Source organism: Ranitomeya imitator, chromosome 8, assembly GCF_032444005.1.
Source record: "Ranitomeya imitator isolate aRanImi1 chromosome 8, aRanImi1.pri, whole genome shotgun sequence".
Classification (NCBI taxonomy): Eukaryota; Metazoa; Chordata; class Amphibia; order Anura; family Dendrobatidae; genus Ranitomeya; species Ranitomeya imitator.
Genome location: NC_091289.1, coordinates 166,362,504 through 166,388,856, shown reverse-complemented (window position 1 = coordinate 166,388,856; position 26,353 = coordinate 166,362,504). Strand labels below are relative to the sequence as shown.

At 43.6% G+C, this 26,353-nt stretch overlaps 1 protein-coding gene across 5 annotated transcripts in view; it reads right to left on the bottom strand.

The window, feature by feature from the left end:
- LOC138648233 (histo-blood group ABO system transferase 2-like) overlaps nt 1–26,353 on the bottom strand; it is a 79,641-nt gene that overhangs the window by 17,983 nt on the left and 35,305 nt on the right. For 2 of the 5 annotated variants that reach the window (XM_069737785.1, XM_069737784.1), the window contains exons 2-6: nt 25,980–26,137; nt 24,735–24,799; nt 16,182–16,299; nt 3,908–4,039; nt 1,146–1,274 (exon numbers count right to left, since the gene is read on the bottom strand). In XM_069737785.1, the coding sequence (XP_069593886.1) occupies nt 1,146–1,274; nt 3,908–4,039; nt 16,182–16,299; nt 24,735–24,792 (437 nt within the window). In that variant the 5' untranslated portion in view covers nt 24,793–24,799; nt 25,980–26,137. Of the gene's footprint in view, nt 1–1,145; nt 1,275–3,907; nt 4,040–16,181; nt 16,300–21,484; nt 21,564–24,734; nt 24,800–25,979; nt 26,138–26,353 lie in introns of those variants that run through there. The other 3 variants (XM_069737787.1, XM_069737786.1, XM_069737788.1) reach the window with 3 other exon arrangements.

Sequence of the window (26,353 nt, the reverse complement as noted above, 5' to 3'; positions counted from 1 at the left end):
TGGTACCAAAGAAAACTACTGTTTGTTATGCAACAAAAAGTTATCATAAAACTCTGTAAACCGAAAATAGCAAGAGTTATGGCTCTTTTCCTTTTCATTTGAATAGTTTGTGTAAAACTGAAAAAAAAAGGAAATTAGGTAATCATGCCTCACTGAACCGGAAACGGTGTATTGTACTGATTGTGAACACAGTAAAAATGTCTTTTAGCAAACAGTTTCAAATACGTGTATTTATTTTGTTCATGTGTCCTTCCAAAAGGAAACAAAAAATGATCAAAACGATGTATCAGAAAGGGTACGAAAGAAAACGTTATCTTCTTATGTAGAAAAATAAGCCCTAAGATAACCCTATTGATAGAATATTGAAAAATCTATGACTCCCAGAGTTTGATCACACAAACAATAAGGATTTGTTATTCAAAGGGTGTAATTTTTGTTGAAAAGTATATAAAAAAGAAAATTATAAATAAAAAAAACGTATAAATTAGGTATCATGATATTTTTACTGACTGATGCAATAAAGTGTTTCCGCCTAACAACGCCCTCCCTCTCTAAGAAAAAAGGGCCCACATACTACTTTGTAGATGAAAAAAATGTTAAATAACACCAAAACGTAACAAAACAATAAAGGGAAGAAAAGAAAGGTTCGACATAAGAGACAAAACTGACTTTGGAGGAAAGGGAGCTTAAAGTCAAGCCCTTAACTCATTTTTACACATTCTTTTAAGCTATTGATAGTTTCCTGTTTTGATGTGTAAAATAACCACACTAACGTATTATCTAAAAAGAATACTATGAAAATAACCTCAACCATCGCCACTCTTCTAAGCTTAGTTAACGTCTTTACACTGCACAATAAATTCCTAAGAAAGCAGGTTTCACTATAATTATGCAGATGTTTTGTTTTGCATAAAAAAATCTTTTTTGGCAGCGCATCATCCTGTGTAAACAGGACTTTGAGCTGCTGAAAACAACAGCCTATGAGCATTGAATAATCTATTACTGATCGTTCAGTGCACATCTAAAGCTTGTGTAGGCAAACTACTAAATGACCATCGACCAGCAAGCGAGTTACCGATCGGCAGTCAATCAACACTTCACATCATGCACCATGAACCAACCATTACTTTCCAATGTATACTTACTTTTTGACAGCAAATACAAATAATCCAATTCTTGTACCACTGTGTTGCTTATCTAAAATATTGATGTTATATATGTTATCCCAGATTATTGGGGCGAGCCAAGGAGTGAGAACATTGAGACCCATTTTCCTATTGAAAAAAAGAAGAATGGTATCAAAATAACACATGCCACACACTCCCCGTGTACAGTATCTGTATATATACACTGGCTTATCTTACATAGAGAAGCTTTAACATTGGAGAATGGACCCCTTACCAATAGGGGGGTTGTCCCATTTCAACAATTCTTAGCTCATAGGCTAGCTGATGTCTAAAATAACCAACTGGAGTTTACATACCACACTCACAAGCAGCACTACCTCTCTACTGCTACTCCGATTTTTGTTGATTGGCTGCAATGGTGACATTTGCGTGGACAACACTGCAGCCAACCGGTGAGATCACCACTGAAGATGATCAACAAAGACTGGGGAGAGTAAGTAAAGCTCAGTTTGTAGTTCTATGTATCAATGAACCTAGGAGCTAAAAAAGTTGAAGCAGGACCATTCTTTTAAGTTCTCACTCACACCAGCATATACATCGTATTAATGCTATCCGATTTTTTATCAGATAAGAATTAGACCAATGTTATTCGCTAATTACCAATTATTTTATCTGACTTAATCTGTCTGTGAAATAAATTGTAGAACATTACAATGTTTACTGCAAAACCAGAAGCCAATCGCCCTTTCAAGTGTCCGGTTGTGTGGAAAACATCGGGCGGCACTCGGGTGACATCCAACTTCCGCGGATTCACAGATTGAAGAAGATAGAGAAATTTAGTTATCCATCTTATCCTCAATACATGCTAAGATTCTCTCATCTGAGAGATTCAGATAACACTATGCTGATGGTCCGATCAAACTCAAACTTACTGCTCGGTTAAGCAGGTGATATATTTCATGGAGAACTTATGATATTCCTGGTCATGGCAAAGTGAATGGCGCCATTAAACACTATAACTCGTTCTTCAAAAAAACATACAAGCCCTCATACGGCTATGAAGACTAAAAAAAAATAAAAGTTATGGCTCTTGGAAGAAGGGGAGGAAAAAAGCACAAAAATGTAAAATTGCCCAGTAAGGAAGGTGTTCTTCTGCCTCTATAAACAGAGTCTGAAGATTGTACCAGAATGTAGTAACAGTAGCAAGTAGTTGTCTGTCATCTTACTTTTCGGCAATATACTAATTTATTTCTTATTTATTGACAACATAGTTTATTTTAGAACCAAAAACACATGGGCTACTTTCACATTGAACAAGTCCGTAGGAAACTGTTCACACCACCAAAAAACTTGAAGACACAAAAAAAGCACAGTGAGGTCAAAAATACTCTGTTGTAAAAAAAATCACAGTAATAAGCAAGTGCTTGTCAAAAGATGGAAGAAAAAAAACAGTATTTTTGACCTCACTGTGCTCTTTTTGTGTCTTCAAGTTTTTTGGTGGTGTGAATAGGTTCCTACGGACTTGTTCAATGTGCAAGTAGCCCATGTGTTTTTGGTTCTATAATTGTTCTCTTGTTTCTACAAGACTGGGGAGTCTGTTGTGAATTCTGTGGCCAAGCTCCCTCCTGTGGTCGTGAGTGGTACTGCGGCTGGTTCTGTCTACAAGCTTCCTTTGGTGGATGAGAGTGGTACTGCGGCTTCTGAGTTTCCTTCCTCAGGTGATGAGGTTAAGTCGTTAGGTGCTGCTCTATTTAACTCCACCTGGTGCTTTGATCCTGGCCTCCAGTCAATGTTCTAGTATTGGTCTTGCTTCCTCCTGGATCGTTCCTGTGGCCTCTCTATCCTGCATAAGCTAAGTTCTGCTTGTGTTATTTTTGTTTGCTATATTTTCTGTCCAGCTTGCTATATTGGTTTTTTCTTGCTTGCTGGAAGCTCTGAGACGCAGAGGGAGCACCTCCGTACCGTTAGTCGGTGCAGAGGGTCTTTTTGCCCCTCTGCGTGGTTGTTTGTAGGTTTTTGTGTTGACCGCAAAGCTATCTTTCCTATCCTCGGTCTATTCAGTAAGTCGGGCCTCACTTTGCTAAATCTATTTCATCTCTGTGTTTGTATTTCATCTTTACTCACAGTCATTATATGTGGGGGGCTGCCTTTTCCTTTGGGGAATTTCTCTGAGGCAAGGTAGGCTTATTTTTTCTATCTTCAGGGCTAGTTAGTTTCTCAGGCTGTGCCGAGTTGCATAGGGAGCGTTAGGTGCAATCCACGGCTACCTCTAGTGTGGTGTGTTAGGATTAGGGATTGCGGTCAGCAGAGTTTCCACGTCTCAGAGCTTGTCCTATGTTTTTGGTAAATGTCAGGTCACCTTGTGTGCTCTGAACTTTAAGGTCCATTGTAGTTCTGAATTACCTGTTCATAACAGGAGTCCATCACTCCTCTGTGGGTCATTTGCATTTAAGCTGTTCCATCCTGCATGTCCACATGGATATTCCATCTCTGAACCCTGCATATACAGGTACTATACAGATGATCAGGTTTTAAATACATCAGATAGGTATTATATACATTAGATAGGACTGCTCTATAAGGGTATACCTTGACGACTGGTGGAGCAGCTTAGTATACATTTTTTGCAAGAAAATGTGTCAACTAAATACCCTGTTTTTTTTCCATCTTTTGACAAGCACTTGCTTATTACTGTGATTTTTTTACAACAAAGTATTTTTGACCTCACTGTGCTCTTTTTGTGTCTTCAACATAGTATATTTTATCAAAGTTTGACTTACCTCATATTTCCTTTCTTTAGAAGCAGTTTCCTCTCACAGTGCTCCAGTTCTATAGACTTCTCCACCAGCTCCTGCGACCAATCAATAGGCGATTCTTGTTTGGATGGAAATACTAATTCTGCATTTTGTATGCTGTGAATAAGAGAAGGAAAAAGTCACAAAGAAAAACAAATATTACCAAAAGAAAATTATTGTTACTGTAAATATGCAGGGGCTCAGCTATAGGTGAATAAATCTAGTGTGCTGTCCTTCCATTATTGCTCCTAAAAAGTATAAATGTATTTACAATAGAGATGAGCAAATTTGTTTTAGGGGAATTTGATTCTAGATGAATTGTACAAAAATCTGCATTCTAGATGAATTGTACAAAAATCTGCATTCTCTAAAAGCAGGACCAGGTGAGGAAATCCTCTAAGCCCCAGGTTCGAATAGGGACACAGACTCCAGGCGTTGATGCAACAAGCTGGAAGACGTAAGGACAAATGAAGGGGGACCCAACAGGAATGAATGTGAACACAAACATTGCAAGTACAGATAATGGAGTAAACCAAACATGGAGTCTCAATCCCAAGACACAGGTGTGCATCTAAATGGGCCTTAAATAGGTCTAGGTAGATGATATATTTAATCCTCTCCAGGCTACCTGCAAAATCCGACGCTAAGCACAACAGAAGGCAGCGGACCCAGGGGAAGGAAATGGAGCACGGGATTCTCGGGATAGGTGTGCAACATGCACGTCGAAAAGTTGTGACGCTGTGATCTCCCACAAGTTTGCACAGAACCTTTCCAAGAAACCCACAAGTCCCGCCTGAGCGTGAGGTTGGGTATATAATTAACAGGAATACATGTAACACTTCCCTTGTCATAGCAAACAAGTTTATTTTGACTGTACGTTCTGTCTTCTCATTCGGTCTTTACCACAATGTCTGTACTTGCATAGGTTGGATTAAAAATGCTACTATTTTCTTAAAGCACAAATTTTACAATTTTTCTAGTCCAAGTTGGTTTACATTTGAAGCATGAAATGAACATTTTGGAGAAGCCGCTGATTAAGGAGACTGAACTGCGGTAACGCGACAAACTTCTAAAACAATGTTAGAAGAGCTGATACCGCAGAGGGTTACATACAAAAAGGATTTCCACGACAGCTTACTAGATGGAATTTACACAAGAATGGAACAATATACTATCTAAAAGGTTCTGTGCGATTGATAACATTAACAAATAGCCAAGCAACATTTAGAATTCAAGAAATACATAGCGCAATAACAGAATTTGCCAAAAAATCAACGTTTGTAGCTATGGATATGAGAATTAAAAGAAACCATTGCAAAAATTTGAGATAACAATAATGGGAACTAATGTACAACCCCATTTGAAAAAAAAATGTTGGGAGGTTTAAAAAAGGTAAAGGAAAAAAGAATGCAATGATTTGGAAACACAGATCATGTGAATGTCAGACATTTTTCTATGTCATTTGAAAAAATTAAATAATTTAGCAAAACTTGATGGCAGCAACATATTTCAATGCAGTTGGGACAGGGGTATGGCTACAAAAGATTTCCTAGTCATCGTATTGTAACGTATAAAGAAAGTGGTTCCAATAGGAGAATTACACATAGCAAAAATAAATTGCTCCGAGGACTTGCTCTAGAATAGTGCTTCTCAAACTCTACAACATGTCATGTTTTCAGGATTTCCTTAGGGTAAGTACACACAACCCTCAGAAAAAATATATGCCTAGGGGAGGCAGCTTTTGCAATAGATAAATACATCCGAAAAGAGAACAAGAGAAAGCTATAGCCTTAAAATAGTAAACATACTGTTAAGGACTGGCGGAACGCACCAAGTATAGATGGTAAGAAACTAGGTGCGTTCGCAGTCCGAGGTCCACCGTGCAGGTAAAAGACCCTGCAGCTAGCAAGACGGACAATATGGCGGTACACTAAAGGATACACGCGTGGGTTAAACCTCACCCAGCGTGAAGAAAGCGATCCTGTTAATTCACAGGACCACAGTACCGCACTAGTGCGCGAGCAAGTGGTCAGCGGACTTAACCCCAGAAGGGATTGAAGCCCGATTAGACCCTTGCTGGCGTAACACCGCAACTGGGTGTGTAGAGAACCTTAAGAGATATAAGTGCACAAGAGTGCGAGCGATGCCGCACTAACGGACGCCACTAACCACCCAGACTCGGGTATGGAAAGCGCAAGGCAGGCGCACGGCGCCGTACTGGCAGGCACAGCTACAGGATGCTGAGATGTGTGTTTAGTGCTGTAGGCTAAGTCGGGCGCTAGGTAGCAGCCATACACCTTCCGCGAACAGACATTCAATAGGGTAGGGGTTTCCAAGGACGACTTGCACTCACAACATACACACCTTAGCAATTGTTTGACAATACTAGCGCATGGCCGTGCGGTCATGCGCAGTTTATATAGCAGCAGCACAGGAAGTGGCCACAGCAGTTTTGCCCTTCTAGGACCTGCCAAGAGGACCAATGGAATGTGCTGCAGAGCCTGAGCACATGACCCTCAATCTCCAACGGGAGACCTTACGCTGGGCATGCTCAATACATGCAGACAAGGACTTAGTCCCAGAGAAGTCCGCTCGCTGCTGACCAGCACTGACTTTAATGGCAGAGACTGGAGAAGCAGCACTAACTCTCAGAACAGAGTGAGTATGAGCAAGACGCTGGGACCGACGTCCTTGCTGAGCAGGCTAAACTGCGGCTGGACAAGAATGGGAGACCGCAGCGGAAGTGGCTCGAGATTCCCCCTGTGCAGAAGCGGGAACTCGACCCCTAACATGGCCCCCCCCTCCTTGGGCCTCGCTACGTTCGAAGGCAGCAATGAGCTGCGGAGCCCGAATGTGCTCCACAGGCTCCCAGGTTCTATCCTCTGGACCATGACCCTTCCAATCCACCAAATAAAATTTTTTGCCACGTACCACCTTGCTTCCCACAATAGCATTCACCTCAAACTCATCCGTGGATGAACCCGATGTCCCAGCAGATAACTCAGAAAACCGAGACAAACGAACGGGCTTTAAGAGGGAAACGTGAAAGGTATCGGTGATACCAAGGCATGGAGGAATGGCCAAACGGTAAACCACAGGGTTGACCTGTTCCAGAACTTTAAACGGGCCAATGTAGCGAGGAGCAAACTTAGTGGACTCAACTCGCAGCCTGATGTTACGGGCGGAGAGCCACACTAAGTCGCCGGGAGCAAAGACCGGAGCGGGACGCCGGTGTGTATCAGCCGAAACCCTCATTCTCTCCTTGGAGGCCCGAATGGCATCCTGTGTGCGGTCCCAGATGTCCCGTGCCTCCACCGCCCAGTCTGCCACCCTAGAATCGGTGGATGACACGGGCATGGGCACAGGAACACGCGGATGCTGGCCGTAATTAAGGAGAAAAGGAGTTTGGCCAGTGGAATCGGCTACGGCGTTGTTCAAGGCAAATTCCGCCCAAGGTAGCAAAGATGCCCAGTCATCCTGCCTAGGGGAGACGAAATGTCGCAAATATGTCACCAGAGTCTGGTTGGTTCTCTCCACCAACCCATTCGTCTCGGGATGATATGCAGAGGAGAGGTTTAACTCTATGCTGAGCAAACGGCAGAGCTCTCTCCAAAACCGAGACGCGAACTGGGGACCCCGATCGCTGACAATCTTATCAGGCATACCATGCAATCGGAAAACATGCTTCATGAACAACACCGCCAAGGCCCGTGCTGAGGGTAACCGAGGAAGCGGTACCAAATGTACCATCTTAGAGAAATGGTCGGTGACAACCCAAATAATGGAGCAGCCACGCGACTTGGGTAAGCCCACCACAAAGTCCATTCCGACCATCTCCCAGGGCCTGTCTGCCACCGGTAGAGGGTAAAGCAACCCAGCAGGCCGTTGCCGAGGAGACCGATTCTGGGCGCAAGAAACGCACGCCTGAATATAGTCCTTGACATCTCGGACCATATGCGGCCACCAATATGTTCTCGCCAAAAGCTCAGATGTCCTCTTGGTCCCAAAATGCCCACCCACTCTGGAGGAGTGAGCCCAAGAGAGAACCTCCGGTCGCAAGTTAGCTGGCACGAAAGTCTTGCCCGGGGGCACAGACTCCAGCGAAACCGGAGCTACAGTTCTCAAGCTCTCAGGCGGGACAATAAGCCGAGGCTCCTCCTCCTCCTCCTCAGATGACACTACGGAGCGGGAGAGAGCGTCGGCACGAACGTTCTTCTCCCCGGAGAGAAAATGGAGGGTAAAATGGAACCGGGAGAAAAACAGGGACCATCTAGCCTGGCGAGAATTTAGCCGCTGGGCCGTCTGTATATACACCAAGTTCTTGTGATCAGTGAAGACTTGGAAGGGAAAGCGAGCTCCCTCCAAGAGGTGTCTCCACTCTGAAAAAGCCAACTTCATGGCTAGCAACTCCCTGTCTCCGATGGAATAATTCCTCTCCGCTGGTGTGAAAGTTTTGGAGAAGAAGAAGCAAGGATGCTTCCGACCTTGAGCATCCTTTTGGAAAAGGACTGCTCCAGCACCAACGGATGAGGCATCCACCTCCAAGATGAATGGTTTATCTACATCGGGGCGATGTAGGATGGGAGCGCTAGCGAAGTGTGACTTAATCGAGAGAAAGGCCTTGGAGACCTCCTCTGACCACAACTTGGGATTTGCTCCCTTCTTGGTGAGGGCGACCAAGGGAGCTACCAAAGTTGAGAAGTGTGGAATGAACTGGCGATAGTAATTAATGAACCCCATAAAGCGCTGCACCGCTTTAAGAGAATGGGGTTCCTGCCAGTCCATTACTGCCTGTAGCTTGGCAGGATCCATAGCCAAACCCTGGGCAGAAATGATATAACCAAGGAAAGGCAAGGACTCCTGCTCAAACACACACTTCTCCAACTTAGCGTAGAGGGAGTTTGCCCGTAAGAGGTCGAAGACTTTGCGAACATCTCTCCGATGGGAGTCTATATCTGGAGAGTAGATGAGAATGTCATCCAGATAGACTACGACCGAGGTGGTGAGCATATCCCGAAAGATGTCGTTCACAAAGTCTTGGAAAATGGCTGGGGCATTACAGAGCCCAAAGGGCATCACTAGATATTCATAGTGCCCATCCCTGGTGTTAAAAGCCGTCTTCCATTCATCCCCCTCACGGATGCGAATCAGGTTGTAAGCACCCCGCAGATCTAACTTTGTAAATACCTTTGCTCCCCGTAGCCTATCAAAGAGCTCAGATATCAGGGGTAAAGGGTACTTGTTCTTAACGGTAATGGCGTTAAGACCCCTGTAGTCTATGCATGGACGTAAGTCTCCAGTCTTCTTCTGTACGAAGAAGAACCCAGCCCCTGCCGGTGACACTGACTTCCTAATGAATCCTCTTGCCAGATTCTCCTGAATATACTGGGACATTGCCTCCGTCTCCGGGAGAGATAACGGGTAGACTCGACCCCGGGGAGGCTCAGCACCAGGCAAGAGGTCAATAGGACAGTCATAGGGGCGGTGAGGCGGAAGAGTCTCCGCAGCTCTTTTGGAGAACACGTCTGCATGGGACCAATAGTGCTTGGGGAGAGAGGAAAGATCTGCGGGTACCTGTGTAGTAGCAACCTGAACGCACTCCCTCTGACATCTACCTTCACAGGATTTACTCCATCCCAAAATTCTCCCAGAGGACCACTCAATAGGAGGAGAATGGTAGCGAAGCCATGGCATCCCCAACAGGACCTCATCAATTCCCTCAGGAATGACTAATAGGGAGATTATCTCCTGATGTGATGGAGACACAGATAGCGTGAAGGGAATGGTTTGGTGGGTAATCTGTGAAGGTAGTGTTGACCCATTTACCACTCGAACGGTCACTGGCTGGGCGAGCATCACCAAGGGTATTGCGTGACGCTGGGCAAAGGCGGAGGACATAAAGTTACCCTCTGCCCCAGAATCCAAGCAAAGCTCGACCGCAAGAGTGGATGGGCCTATGGTAATTGTCCCCTTGAAGGACAACTTTGAGGCAAACGTCGCCGTGTCTAGTGTACCTCCTCCAACTGCCACTAGACGCTGACGTTTCCCCGACCGCTGAGGACTCTTGGAGACAAGACGTCCTGACTGCTGGCAAACATGACGGACCTTATGTGCACGAGCGGACTGAGACTTAGATCCCGCTCGTGTCACCTCCAAGGTCTCATGTGACTCAGATGCCTGGACTGGGGATTCCAAAGGTTTGGCGAAGGTAGGAGCCAGCCGAAACCTCTGCCTACACTGGGCTCGTTCCAACCTCCGCTCGTTAAAACGGAGGTCTATACGAGTAGAAATAGATATTAACTCCTCCAGTGTGGCAGGAATCTCCCTAGTGGCCAGAGCGTCCTTAACATGGTCAGCCAGGCCCCTCCAGAATATGGGGATAAGGGCTTTATCCGACCACTCCAGCTCGGAAGCTAAAGTACGGAAGCGGACGGAAAAATGGCTGACCAAGGACTCACCCTGAGTTAATGCCAGTAGTTGGAGCGCTGTATCATGGGTGAGTTGAGGTCCTAGAAAGACCTTTTTCAGCGTGCCCAGAAACAACGGAGCACTCTGCACCACATGATCATCACGCTCCCACAGCGGCGTAGCCCACTCCAACGCCCTGTCCGACAACAGCGAGACAATAAATCCCACCTTAGCCCGCTCTGTAGGAAAACGTGCAGCCAGGAGCTCGAGGTGGATAGAGCACTGACTCACGAATCCCCTACAAGTTTTGCAATCTCCAGAAAATTTTTCTGGCAACGGGAGGCGGGATAATGTCGGAACAGGGGTGGCAGTGGACAAGGCTGCTGCCGCCACGCCAGCAGCCTTTACAGCAACTGCGGTAACATCCACAGCTGAGGTTGAGTTCTCGAGAACCTTCAACCTACCCTCCAACTGCTGGATATACCGCAAAGATTGCTGAATGTCCGCCATACTAGCCAGACCTTGGCGCTAGTATTATGTTAAGGACTGGCGGAACGCACCAAGTATAGATGGTAAGAAACTAGGTGCGTTCGCAGTCCGAGGTCCACCGTGCAGGTAAAAGACCCTGCAGCTAGCAAGACGGACAATATGGCGGTACACTAAAGGATACACGCGTGGGTTAAACCTCACCCAGCGTGAAGAAAGCGATCCTGTTAATTCACAGGACCGCAGTACCGCACTAGTGCGCGAGCAAGTGGTCAGCGGACTTAACCCCAGAAGGGATTGAAGCCCGATTAGACCCTTGCTGGCGTAACACCGCAACTGGGTGTGTAGAGAACCTTAAGAGATATAAGTGCACAAGAGTGCGAGCAATGCCGCACTAACGGACGCCACTAACCACCCAGACTCGGGTATGGAAAGCGCAAGGCAGGCGCACGGCGCCGTACTGGCAGGCACAGCTACAGGACGCTGAGATGTGTGTTTAGTGCTGTAGGCTAAGTCGGGCGCTAGGTAGCAGCCATACACCTTCCGCGAACAGACATTCAATAGGGTAGGGGTTTCCAAGGACGACTTGCACTCACAACATACACACCTTAGCAATTGTTTGACAATACTAGCGCATGGCCGTGCGGTCATGCGCAGTTTATATAGCAGCAGCACAGGAAGTGGCCACAGCACTTTTGCCCTTCTAGGACCTGCCAAGAGGACCAATGGAATGTGCTGCAGAGCCTGAGCACATGACCCTCGATCTCCAACGGGAGACCTTACGCTGGGCATGCTCAATACATGCAGACAAGGACTTAGTCCCAGAGAAGTCCGCTCGCTGCTGACCAGCACTGACTTTAATGGCAGAGACTGGAGAAGCAGCACTAACTCTCAGAACAGAGTGAGTATGAGCAAGACGCTGGGACCGACGTCCTTGCTGAGCAGGCTCCACTGCGGCTGGACAAGAATGGGAGACCGCAGCGGAAGTGGCTCGAGATTCCCCCTGTGCAGAAGCGGGAACTCGACCCCTAACACATACTTTATTTCAATCAATAATTACATAAGAAAAAACAAAATAGCAAAAAAATTTTTTAAAAGATATGTGTGGATCCAAAGTGCAACAGATATAATCGATCCAGACTCAAAAAACAGGCAAAATCAGGGGTCATAGCATATATAAGGTGCAAATTGCAGCCTAAGGTATAGGAATATTTTTGATGATGCAAGGCAAAGTGCTAGTGGGCTTTAGTGCAATAAAGTTTGGGCAGCAAATGCAAGCTATGAGAATAGGAACTAAAGGACTCCACGGCTCACAGGCAATTCATTTCTGCCACTGTGCCTTATTTATTTTTCAGGGTCACTCTTGATGGTTGCTTGAATAGGACCTGTGCACCTTTCTAAGAGCCTTAGGCCGCATAGTATACTAACAGCACTCTCGTATAGGTGTAGTCCTTTAGTTCCTATTCTCATAGCTTGCATTTGCTGCCCAAACTTTATTGCACTAAAGCACACTAGCACTTTGCCTTGCATCATCAAAAATATTCCTATACCTTAGGCTGCAATTTGCACCTTATATATGCTATGACCCCTGATTTTTCCTGTTTTTTGAGTCTGGATCGATTATATCTGTTGCACTTTGGATCCACACATATCTTTTTAAAAAATTTTTTTGCTATTTTGTTTTTTCTTATGTAATTATTGATTGAAATAAAGTATGTTTACTATTTTAAGGCTATAGCTTTCTCTTGTTCTCTTTTCGGATGTAAGTACACACAAGGCGTTTTTTTGGCATGTTTACTTGCCTTTTTTGCTGTGTTTTTTGTGCTTTTTTGCGGCAGTTTTTGCATGCGAGATTTGTCTAATTGTGCATGCTGATAAAGTTTAGTATTAAAAAAAAGGTTTTGGCACAAAAAAAAAAACGCTGCAAAAAATTATACCTGTGTTTTTGCTGCATTTTCTCAGCGTTTTTTCACCACCCATTCAAGTCAATGGGTGAAAAACGCTAAAAAAAAGTGCTGAAAGAAGTGACATGCTTTATGAAAAAAACTGATGACAAAAAAAAACAATGTGTGTGCATGAGATTTCTGAAATCTCATAGGCTTTGTTAGTACTGTAAAAAGCAGCTGAAAATTAGAATAAAAAACTGCGGCAAAGACGCCCGGTGAGAACTTAACCGTAGTATTCCACAGGTGATGGACGTTTCATCAAGGTATTGAGAATTCTCTCGCTGAGATCTCATCTCCCGAGATCTTGGTGCCAAGATCTCCATCTGCCCCTGGCAGCCATTTTCCCGGCATCCACCACATAGGAAACCATGTGGCTGGAGGGGCTTTGGGCTTTCACAAAATGTCGGCAGAGCCCCCGCAGCACCGAACACCCACAGCAGCGTACCGCACATCCAAACACCCCCTCATTCCAGCCTGTGGCCTGTAGCAACGCTCCACTCTTGCCTCCTCCAGCAGCGACCCTGGGACCCCGCTTCACCACAGCCACCACCCCCGGTAATCAATAAGACACACAGATTATAAGAAGCACCACCATTTTATTTTTTTTAAAAAGTGGATTTTTTTTCCTATTTTTCTCCTCAAAATTTGGGGTGCGTCTTATAATCCACAAAATACAGTGCACTCAAAGTGCATGTAATCCAAAACATAACTTTATCAATAACGTTTTTATCAATGCTAAGTAATAGGAAGCATCCAAAACAAAGCAGTTTTATGTAAAACGTGACAGCACAAGAAGACAAAAACTGCAGCAGAAAAAACATAATAAAAACACAATAAAAATACACAAATAATCTAATTTAAGTAAGTGGTGCAGAAATGCGGCAGCAACAAAAAATGTATCGTGAGAACTTGACAAAATGTGCAGACTCCAAGCTATTTCCGCAGCAGTAAATATCTGCAGCATGTAGGATGGCCTAAGGCTGGTTTCACATTTGCGTTTTTTGCCGCTGCGTTTTAGTGAAAAAAAAGCATGCTTTTTTTTCCCTATACTTAACATTAAAAACGCATGCGTTTTTTGCATGCGTTTTGCCACGTTGTGCCGCCGCATGCGTCTTTTCTATGCATGCGTTGTGTTGCAGAAATGCAACATGTAGTAATTTCTAGCTGCGTTTTTTTGCCGCAAAAAAACGCATGCTTTTTTTGCGGCAAAAAAACCTATTGCTGTCTATGTAAACGCATGCGTTTTTAAGCACATGCGTTTGCATGCGTTTTTAAACACATGCGTTTTAATAGAAAAATACAAGAGTACACACTGATAAGCCAACCCCAAACCCTAACCCTAACCCTTACTCTAACCATAAGGGATCCTAACCCTAACCCTAAAGGTTAGGGTTAGGATCCATTAGGGTTAGGGTTAGGGATAGGGTTAGGGATAGAGTTAGGGTTAGGATCCCTTAGGGTTACGGTTAGGATCCCTAGGGTTACTAGGGATCCTAACTCTAACCCTAACCCTAGCTATTTCTGTTTAAAGTGGGTTTTCTTGTTGATTTTGATGATTGGCAGCTGTCACACACTTCTCATCATGCGTTTTAAAAACGCAAACGTAGGAAAAAACGCATGTAAACACGTCAAAACGCCGCATTTGTATTAAAACATGCAAAAACGCATGCGTCTAAAAAACGCGGCGTTTTAACGCGTTTACATACGTTTTTTTCACCACATGCGTTTGCGTTTAAAACGCTGCATTTTTAAACGCAAATGTGAAACCAGCCTAACATCATAGGTTCACATACCGAGAATCAGGACAGGTGCAGACACCATTTTTTCTCCATCTGAGAAAATCTGTCCGATTATGCTAATCACAGTCTAATCAGAGTGAAATATGATTTTTTTTGGAGGTGGAGAGAACAAGAAAATCAGACCATGCTTTAATGTCATCCAAGTGCGGTCCGATATTTTTTCCATGGATCCATAGACATGAATAGATGAGGGCTATCTGATTCTAGGAGGCAAATTGTGCAAGATGTCATTCTTTTCTTCTAACCACTTGGTTCGAGGGGGGAAAAAAATCAAACACGTGCACAGACTCATTAAGTAACATTGGTCCAAGTTTGTTCCGATGTTTTGAAGAATTGCATTATCCCAAAACTTTTGTCATCTGCTCAAGCCCTTAAGGAGGTTTCTGGTCTCAAGATTAATAGCACCCCCACCTATGAATCAGAAATTTAGCACAAATTCTGTAGACAGGTAATATTATTTAAATTAATTGTGTGACCACCCCATTCATTTCGAAAGAGATATTTTTATGCATGAACAATCCATTTGATCAAATATTCTTCATTGCTTTTCACATTACGTAGGAAAACTATGGTAGTTACAGAACCTTACTGAACTGAATAGAAACATTAGAAAATGAGCATTCCTTTGTTCTAATTTAAAAGCTACGTAATTATTTATAGTGGTTTCCCACTTATAGAAATAAAGCTTAATCTCTTTAAGAGAACTTACAACTTTCCAATATCATTTATTTTTAAACTTCTCGTCATTGTCAGGATATTTGTTTGCTGTCAGTGAATGAGAACATTCCTCACTGTAGTCAGAGGTAATAAACCTGCACATAGCGAGCCCTGCATTCAGAAAAAATGGATATTGTACATTGTATAGGCATTGGTCTAGGAGCTAAATCAAAATTTTTCCTCTTAATTCTAAGTAAATTTTACCATGTCTGCCCAAAGTCCGAGGAAAATAAAACAGTAAAATTTAAAAAAATCGCAGCATGCACAATTTGCCTCCTAGAATCAGATGGCACTCATCCATTCATGTCTACGGGTCCGCGAAAAAAAATCGGACCGCAATGGGATGGCATTTAAGTAAGGTCTGATTTTCACGGACTGACATAATGGTTAAGGAGGAGAAACTTTTTTTTCCTCCATATCCAAGAAAATTGGATCCCATGCTGATCAAACTCTGATCAGAGCCTGATTAAACGCTGATCAGAGCCTAATCAAACTCTGATCAGAGCCTAATCAAGGGCTGATCAGCATAATCGGACCAATTTTCTCAAATGGAGAGAACCCAGTTGTTCGCATCTGCCCTTAGATTTTAGCAAGGATGTTTCCATTCACTGGCAAAAATAAGACATCTTAGAAATCGCAGTAAATGTTAAAACAATGTATTTTAGAAAGCTGCAAAACTCTATGTATATGATTGTTATTTTTTCATGGAGACACAAGTAACTGAAAAACAGCTGCCAAGAGATCCATTTTTAGAGCATCTAATTTTTACATTAAGCAGAATGCACGAAGTCAGCATAAATATATATTTTATGTTATTGTTATTTATCTTTTTTTTTAGACAATTCATGTAAGCTAACAAATAAGGAAAATGCTACAATAATACATAGAAATTACGGTACTTACCAAAATCCCACTATAAACAATATGAACACTAACAGGGCTACAAGTACATAACACCTGGAAGACACCATGTTCTTGCTAGCCTTCTTGCATTTATTCTGGGTGAATGTCAAAGTTACGGCTTCTCACATGCAAAAGAAAAAAAAGACAGGTAAGCGTTTGGAATGATAAATATAGTCATGGTCATCTCTTCCGTCACCACACACTATTCTCTAGATCTCAGAGGACAATGAGTCAGTTTCTCATGGATCAGTGAGGCTTAGGCGTAACCTCCTCTTCCTCCTCCTTATAGTACTCCAACAATAACACACAGTCCCATTTGAATGTGTCACTTTATGTACTTTGTTTCTTCATCTTGAGTCAGTTGGAAATATCTTCCAAAATACTTTTAGGACTGTCAGAAAACCATCTAGGTAATCCAAAAAACTACCCTCATAACCAGTCACCAGAATTCCCTGCTCAAACCTCCATACAATTATGAAGATTGTTTGGGATGTTTATAGCCTCTGTCAGGTTTCAACCTTTCTTCTATAGCTGGAATCTGTAACGTTAATGGTGGCACCCCAGCATGTTCACTCTCCCTCTTCCCGGCAGGGACGCAGACGAACTCCCTGCTGTGACCACTCTGCGGCCTCTCTCTGTCTTTTCGCTGTTTCCTGATCCTGGACCCATTTTTTAAAGGGGTAGTGTGCGCAATCTGAATCTGCCCCGAGCCAATAGCTGGGGGGCATCTAGTATTTAAGGCGTGCACCACTGTAGGGAGGTGCCTGTACAATACCCTCTTCAGTGTTAGTTTGGGTTTGTCCCTGTTTGTTAGTTGTTAGGTCCCCAAATCTATTCTTAAACCTGTTCCTGAACCTATTTTGTTAGAACCTGAACCTGTTGCTGAGCACGTCTAGTCTGAATCCAAATATGTTCCTGTTATCTGTGTTACCTGAACCTAAAGCTGCTTCAGTGGTACCAGAATCTGAAACCTCTCTGGCAGTACCTGAACCCGCTCTGACTGTACCTGAGCCAGAAGTCGCTTCAACGGTACTTGAACCTAGAGCCATTCTACCAGTTCCTGAGCCTGCAGCAGCTCCGACAGTACCAGTATCATTGTCTGTCTTGTCAAGTGTTCCAAGATCCACGCTGTCTGAACTTGCACCAGTGTCTATCCTGTCAAGTGTTCTAAGCTCCGCACTGTTTGAAGCCGCAACAGAATTCAGTCTTGCCTTGGACTCAGAGTCCGTGTCTGCAATCCTGACCCTTGGGGTCAGCTGCCGCAGTACGAGGACTGTCCTTGGAGTGGTACCTGGTGGCCACCTGCAGCTCAAGCCTAACTTCACCATCAGACGCTCTAGCAAAAACTAGGTGGCTGCTTCGCCATGCCCCTCCAAGGGTAGCCTGGACCATGGTGCAGTGGATTCACGATACATGTGCATGACAAAATAAAAGTACAACATGGTCCCCTTACCATAGTACACATATTTCCTTGAGAAGCCAGGTGTCCATCTATGGCATATGTGTTCAGTAAGGCTAAGAATCTAAAAATACACAATTCTTGCTGTTAGGCTCAGCTGGTGAGGTGGATCCTCAAAGCCCAAGGTTCGGGTGGGCATACGGGCATAGGTGCCACAGGCAGGTGAGGCATACAGGAAACAGGTTGCAGACATACTGGAGACACTGAACAAATAGGTGACTGGGGTAGGGTAGCTGAAGTTCTGGAGACCATAGGTTGACAGGAGACCGGGAACAGTAGCAGAGGACCTGGAGGCTGCAGACACACAGTACTACCAAGCACTTAGAAGTCTTAACACCAAGACACAGCTATTGGTAAGCCTCATAAAGGCCACATTGGATCATGCCAGGCCACCTACAAATCCAGACAAGGAGCAAAACAAGGTTCAACAGACCAGAGTAAAGGAAGCAGAGCCAAGATACCTGCCATCTCTGGCACTAATCACTGTTAGCAAGTTCCACCTGACATATTGTTCACATTGACATACTCTGTTATCAAGTGTCCTGGGACAGGGGCTCCTGCCCAGTCCCTAAAGCCAGGGCCACCGCCAGGGCATTACTGCCCTTACTGATGTATGGGGCCCAGCAAGCAGAGGGGGCCCGCAGCGGGCCCCCTCTCCTCTGCTCAGCAGGCCTCAGTGGCACGATTCTGCCTGCCCATCTGATCATGATCCTAAGATGCATGAGCAGTTAAAATCTGTTGCCTTGCAGGAGATTCCTCCCACATGGCAACAGTTAACAGTCGCCAGCCAATCAGAGGCTAGCAGCTGACGTCAGCGGGTGCGTCGTTGGCATATGATGTCACTGCCATACGACGGTCCACGTCTCAGATATATCGAGTGGAGGACACCACTAGACCTCAGCTAGGTAAGGAGAAACTATTTTTTTTGTAAAGCAGCATTATGGGGCTGCATTATCCTTCTATGGGGGTGCATTATACTCCTATGGGGTGCATTATACTATGAGGTGCATTATATTACTATGGAGTGTATTATACCACTATGGGGGTGCATTAAACCACTATGGGGCTGCATTATGCTATGAGGTGCATTATACCACTATGGGGATGCATTATACCACTGTGGGGGTGCATTATACTACTATGGGGCTGTATTAAAATACTATGGGGGTGCATTATACTACTATGAGGGTGCATTATACTGCTATGGGGGTGCATTATACTGCTATGAGGCTGCATTACACTACTATGGGGCTGGATTATACTACTATGGGGCTGCATTATACTACTATATGTGACTATGGGATGCAGTATACTATTATGGAATTGAATGTTGGGGTGTTGGGGTTAGGGTGGTGTTAGAGTTGGGGTTAGGGTTGTGATTAAAATGAGGGTTGGGATTAGGGTTAGGGTCAGGGGTAGGGCTGTGTTAGGGTTGGAGTTAGAATTGGGCAGTTTCCACTCTTTAGGTACATGAGGGGGTCTCCAAACGCGACATGGCACCTGTCATTGATTCCAGACAATTTTGGGTTCAAAAAGTTAAACGGTGCTCCCTCCCTTCTGAGCCCTGCTGTGTGCACAAACAGTGGCTTTCCTCCACATTAGGCCTATCGGTGTGCTCAGGAGAAATTGCACAACAAATTTTGTGGTCCATTTTCTCTTGTTACCCTTGTGAAAATAAAAAAGTTTGGGTCCAAAGTAAATTTATTTTGTGAAAAAAGTAAAATGTTCATTTTTTCCTTCCACATTGCTTTAGTTCTCGTGAAGCACCGGAAGGGTTTTTACATGCTATGTAGCGATTCAGTGGATGAGATGAGAAGTGACCGTGACTCATCATTATGGGTTGGCTGAATCAGGATCACTATGAAATTATTGTGACCACGGGTTCCGGATCCTGCTGAATCTGAAGATGATAGTTAATGGAGGGCAGGTGTAAGGAATTGTGATATTTTAGGAAATTGAATCTGCATCCACAGCTAGATTGTTGTCCTCTATGTAATTAGATCAAACCTGGAAAGATTGTGCTGCAATCTGATGAAGTATCTTCTTCAGGAATATAAATTAGTTTCTTTTTAGCACAATTCTAAATTATATTTATCCCCTAAAATTGTTTCATTGTTCACATTGAAATGAAACGTTACCATCTGGAAGCCAGCACTGAATGAACGCCACACCTTATTCTTTTTATCTGATGAACCCATGGTCGGACAAGGTAACCGACAAGGATGAGGCAGCAATCATACGTGTAATGACTGTATGCACAGAGCTAAAGATAAGCACAAACTAAACCTGCCCTGCTTGTAAATTAGCCCATCTGTCAATACTTTCAATGGGAGTGTCCCATTTGTCTCTTTTTTAATAAAAGGACAGCTTGTCTCAAATTTCTTGATGACGTTATCGGCAGTGGAAACTAAAAACAGAAAATATTTAGATATCTTTTTATAGCCAGGTATCTTGATTTTCAGATTCTTTTTCAACTGTTTAAGCCCATGTTCTTTTCTTTTGTAGACGTTTGGTCCAGAAAGTATTACTGTATAGATGACCACAAGAGTGAGGAACTTGTGTCCATTGTTCTAGCTTAGTTCTCTCTGGTTACAAAACCAAAGTCAGAAGAAGCTGAAGAAGGCAAGTAGGTGGTCATCCATGTGCCGTGCTTCTCTATGCAACCCTGAGCCTGACTATCTCTGTACCTTCAGTGCCATAGACGGAGTGGAGCGGCAGGACCTTTAAATATTGGAATTGTCTACTTGCAACTTGGATTCCACAAAATAAAAAAAAAACCTTTGTATTCATCTACCTAATTTTTTTTTTTTCATTCCTTTAGGCTCTAATGCTTTGGATACTTTCCAGTTTGCCTTGTAACATTTTCTAATAGTTGATCTTGGTCATAAGAAACTCATTACATTTATTAAAACTGGGCTTCAAGCCAGAGTCAATTGCAACATTTATGCCATGGTCCCTGTGCTAGAAATTCTGTGCATCTTCCATTAGTTACACTCATTAACCTCTAGTGATTAACAGGTGATTAAAGAGACAGGAACATCTAGAAATAAAATCCACTCATATATATTAGACACTACAAATCTTCCCACAGATTTTCTTAGCAGCAACATTTTTAAAGGAGAAGGAATATGAGGTGTATTGATCACGAGGCACAGTACTCATAAATCTAGTAGATAAGCTGGAAACTGGACATCAACCTTGGACTAAAAAACCTGTCTGCTTTAAAGACTTTGGGACACTTTTTATGACTTTTACATTTAATAAACTCTGGTTTTACATGTAATAAACTCTGTTAATAGTCGTCCACCAGCTCACATTCGGTCTAAAGAGAAAGTGGACCATATGTAAGCTCTTGAGTCCTGATGGGAGAACTGGCAAGAGGTATCATGTTAATATTTACACAGCAAGTGACCATGAATGTGGTCATGACATCCCAGACAATCAGTCGGGAAGGACAAACATGTAGCCTTTAGTAAATAATTTAAAGAGGCCTATGACTGAGAAAGACTCCCCCAATAAAGTTTTGTATTAACTCAAGAGTGGATTTTACTGCCAGTATGGCAAACATCTGTTAGTCTACCAATGTTTGGTGCTATTCTGCAGCATTTTAGTAATCTTAAAGGGGTAATCTAGAGGTCAACTAAATTATAATCTGAATCTCAATCTATTGGATGCCATAATCTAAACTAATTTCTAATATTCTTGCATTAAAAATTCCCTACTGTTCCCCAATTACACTATCTAACAGCTATTGCACTTTTTTCCATACTTCTTTCTGACATCCTACAGACAAGGGGTGTCTCAGTCCCGGTGTGCTGCTGTGTATGTGGTGCTTTCCACTTACTTCTGGCCTGCAGGCCTCTTCTGACTCCAGGAATCCTTCTTCTGGAACCAGGGCAGCAAATAATCCAGGAGACACAAGGTTGATAAAAAAAACAAACTTTTAGTTTGTGATTGGCAGTCTGTACAGTATTTACTAGCAGATGCAAAGGATAAGGCCCAACGAGTTGTCATCTTTCCCACAGGTACCTGATACAACTTCAGCCCTGGTTTTCGGGATAGGTGGCATATCCCCCTCTCTGGCTTTCCTAGATCTTGGGGATCTTCCTGACCTCTGGCAATATATCTGGATTGCAATACCTTCCACCCCATGTAGTCTGAGTCCATCTTTTCCCTGTAGCTTCACAAAGGTGAGTGTTCCTATGGCCCCCAAATCACATGGAAGGGGATTTGCTGCAATCCACTTCCCCCGAGTAATAGGCTCATGCTGTCCCTAGCAGCCAAATGCAGCCTGCTAGCATACTCTCTCCTTCCCTCACACTCACTGACTGTCACTTCCTCCACTTGCCATTGACACTCAGTTCCCCCTCCCAAACTGGGATGGCCATTATAGTTAACCCTGTCCCAGCTAACTCAAGCCCCCAAGGGTGTAATACCTTTATGACATACATGAGGATCAAATAGATTTAACCTTTGAGTATCAGGGAGCAATCCATCAGCTCCCACCACTGTTACAGGGTGACACTTCGTTTGGAAATCCCAGTGCATGTTGGGATACTCAAGCGAAGCTTCATCAGAGCAGCGGAAAATGGCTGCAGTCACTGACACATACTATGCCCCCTCCCTGAAATGAAGTGTCACATGTGACTGCGGGAGTGGCGCTAGTCTCATCACGCCAGATATCCTGACATCGCTTTCTGATAGTGTGTTCTCCTCTGTGTTGCCGGTTCATTACTACTGATGTGAGCCGGTAGCACATAGAGTGTGCATCGCACAATGACAGTGCGCAGGGACTAGCCCCGCCCTGGAAATGAGTGTCACTGACGACACTTAGTTTTAGGGAGGGGGCATAGGCTGCGTCAATTACCTCAGCCTCCCCTCCCTGCTCTGATGACGCTTCGTTCGAATATTCCAGCATGCAATGCGGCAAGTAGGCAAAAAAAAAGCACAACAGCTGTTGGATCATATAGTTTTGGAACAGTAGGGAGTGTTTAATGCAAGCATATTAGAAATTAGTGGTATCAAATAGATAGCGATTTAAATTAAAGTTTATTTGACTTACGGACCACCCCTTTAACGATTGTAAGATCGCTTATATTGGGAGGAACTTTATTATGTTTTTTTAAGATTCTGTTGACAGAAAAGTTAAAGAACTATAGTGCTGGTTCTATGGTTGTCCTGGCAAGATCCATTAATCATTTCATGACCAGAGTACACAAAACAATGCACTGGTCCTGAAATGATGCAATCCAATCAGGTAAAAAATATTAGTATCCTTAACATCACTAATTTAGTTTCAAATTAAGAAAAAATAGAGAAAAAAAAGAACAGAAATCTTTTGAAATGCAACCTTATTTTAGAACTTTATTGGGGTTCTTCCACGAACAAAAGTACATTGTAATCAATAAGTATTAGAATATTAAGAAGCTCCACAATTGGATGTGTTAAAAAAAAATGTTGCTGTGCTGAGAATCTTACAAAGGTGCAGGGGCTGTGTCCTGTGTAACTAGCTGTGTCCTGGCATGTAGAGATGATACAGCTGATGGTCGCACATACACAGCTTCTGACAAGATGAGGAAGCATAAGTGAATACACTGATGTCATGGGAAGGGACTCTTTCAGCTGCTTTTCGTGTAAGGTGACATTTCCCTGACTGTTTGTTTTATCAAAGGAACAAGTGTATCCGTTTCACTAGCCCTGTGAGCTCAAGTAAGTAAATTAAATCAGTAAAGCATGTTTGCTGGTCCATCCGGACACCTAAACTGAGCACACACAGCTTATCATTACAGTGATATCTAAGATGTCACTGAGTGCAGCACCAGAGTGAAGGAGCAGGCCAAATGCCAAAAGTCTGGTGAAATAGCCGGCACACTTGGTCCTCAGATGAAAATAACAAGGAAGAAGATGTGCTTCCCTAATTGGCGTCATAGATTTCACTGTAATGATAAGCTCTGTGTGCTAAGTTTAAGTGTCTGGGTGGAGCTCGTACTTCGCTGTCAGGATTCTCCACTGCCGGGAGCGGTTAGGCGTGTGACCACAGATATGCATTTTGTATACTTGCGGTCATGTGCTGAGTAGATGTGTTTGACCTTATTCAATACAAGTAAATTGGGTGAGACCGGACACGTATAGTCCAAATGTTGTAGAAAATATGCAAACTAAATACATGGTGTCACATGACTGACCCTCTCCCATCAACGGCATCGGAGAATTCTGACAGCATGTACTGTGCGCGCTGTGACAATTCACAGAATGACTGCAGAGTTGGACACCAAGCCTTGACAAGAACTATAAGTTTTTATATCAATTGATACAGAATCAAGTAAAGTATTCCAAGATTCTGTGTTATGCTAAAGTTTGTTTAACTGAACCTCTTGAAGATCAGAGTTAGGCCGGCACTCGGGATCGGGGTGGGCGGCCGCATGTATTCCTATGCAGCTGAATGCTCCGGTCCGAACCGCCGGCGGCAGTGCACTGCCGGGTATTGATACGAGAGACTCACGCGAGTTTCTCGCATTACACTCGCAAGTGTGACCCCGGCCTTATAGTTGCATTATAGTTGGATGGAGATACTCAGTGCCAATTGTTTACTTTCTAAGGACAGACTGATGACAAAATGTATCCTAGGAAGACAATTTTATATACCGGCCAATCTTTAACAATTATGGAAATGATTTTGGCCAACATATTCTATTTCCTTACATATCATTAACTTTGCTACTTAGCTTATGTGATTTAGAAGTCATATTTTAGGGACAATTTGCAGTAAAACTTGGAATCTTTTTCTCCAAGCTGAGAACTCATTTATTTATAATTTATCTGCATAATGTAACAGCAAGATCAATGCCTCTTTGTATGCATCAAGATATATTAACATGTATATTTCTGCAGAGAACAGAGCTGGCAAAGTTCCCAAATGCACAGCTGTTTTTCAAAGACAGTGTCGCTTTAACAAATATTGATGCTGCTTTGAATTCATCAATATACAATTTGGCCACTTTCCATCTAATGTACCTATTAATGATATCCATGTAAGTGAATCATTTTAATTGCTCGCAATTTATTACTTTGATATAAACTCCTAAAGTACTTACTCCAAACTGAGTCAAAGGCTTTAAATTGACCAAGAATCCAAACTCTGAAAAGATGCATTAGTTGCCTGTAGGGAGGTTTAAGAACACAGCATTAGGTACACTTATACTTTAGCAATTGGCTACCTAATATTAAAAATACTCTGTTGCATTAAAGTAGCACTGCATGGATTGTTTTTAATTAGTGATGAGCGAGTGTACTCGTTGCTCGGGTGACCTCCGAGTATTTGTTAGTGTTCGGAGATTTAGTTTTCACCACGGCAGCTGAATGATTTACAGCTATTAGCCAGGCTAAGTACATGTGGGGGTTGACTGGTTGCTAGGTAATCCCCACATGTAATCAAGCTGGATAATAGCTGTAAATCATGCTGCTGAGGCGATGAAAACTTAATCTCCAAGCAGTCATAAATACTCGGAGACCACCTGAGCATGCTCGAGAAAACCCGAGCAACGAGTACACTCACTCATTACTATTTTTAATTCATCCTGTCACTATTTCACTAGTGACAGGATGAATTGAAAACAATATATATATATATATATATATATATATATATATATATATATACATATAACGTGTTACCTTATTCTTTTGTTCATTTCTGTCTTAAAAATGATGGATACTACTCCTTAGTTAGCCTTGTATTTGCCTTAGCTGCTGAGGTGTATCCTCCAAGCTCAAGGTCCGCTTGGGCACACAGGCCATGGGCATTGGTGCAGCAGGCAGACTACGCATGTGGGAGACAGGTGTGAAGGATCCGCACCTCGTCACCCCAGCTGATGTCAATATTCCGTCAGCGGGATCACATGGTAAGGTTTCTCAACTTGTATCAACGTGAAGTTCTGAACCCCCTGGGGACACGCAAGGTCAGATTGGTACAATTTAATGTAACAAGAAGCTTTGACATATCTGGAGAACTTCTGCAGGAGGTGCCCACATTGATGAGGAGAGATTGCAATCTGTTAACCAGTCGAAATCAAGGGGAACCTAAGTGTGCTGGAAAGTTTGCAGGGAGAGCGACCTTGTGTGCTGAACTGGATCAGGGACACACAGGAAAGACTTACCTGGTATAAAACCCTGCACTCCAAACCACAAGGAGATTTGGCGCCAGGGAAGGGAGCGGGGCAGACCTGCTCCAGAGACATCGCTGAGACCAATGAGACGGGCCTCAGCTGGAAGTCTATGCTACCCAGATGCCGGTCACCGCCTGGCAAACTCCCCAGAAGACATACCCAAGTACAGCTTACACTGATCAGAGCCAGAATCCGCACCCTGCACTGGTCAAGACTCCTAGGCCCGACGACACCTGTCAAGAGCTGTGGCCCAGTCCTCTCCACCTCGAACCTGAGAGACTTCATCCGAAGGTCAATCCGAGAAGAGCCATGTGGAGACTGCTAAACTGCAACTGCGGAGGAACAGTGTAAGTGAGCAGGGCCGTCACTTTAATAGACTATGTCAGGAAGAGACATGCAGCCTAACGGGAAAACTAGATGACCCACGCTAGGTCCAGAGCTTTGAGTGAGGACTCACATGGTGGCTCCCAAGATTGGGCACACCACCTTTTCTGAAAAAGACACTAACATTAAGTAGTGAAAGACTTTCTTGTTTATTCTAGACTTGT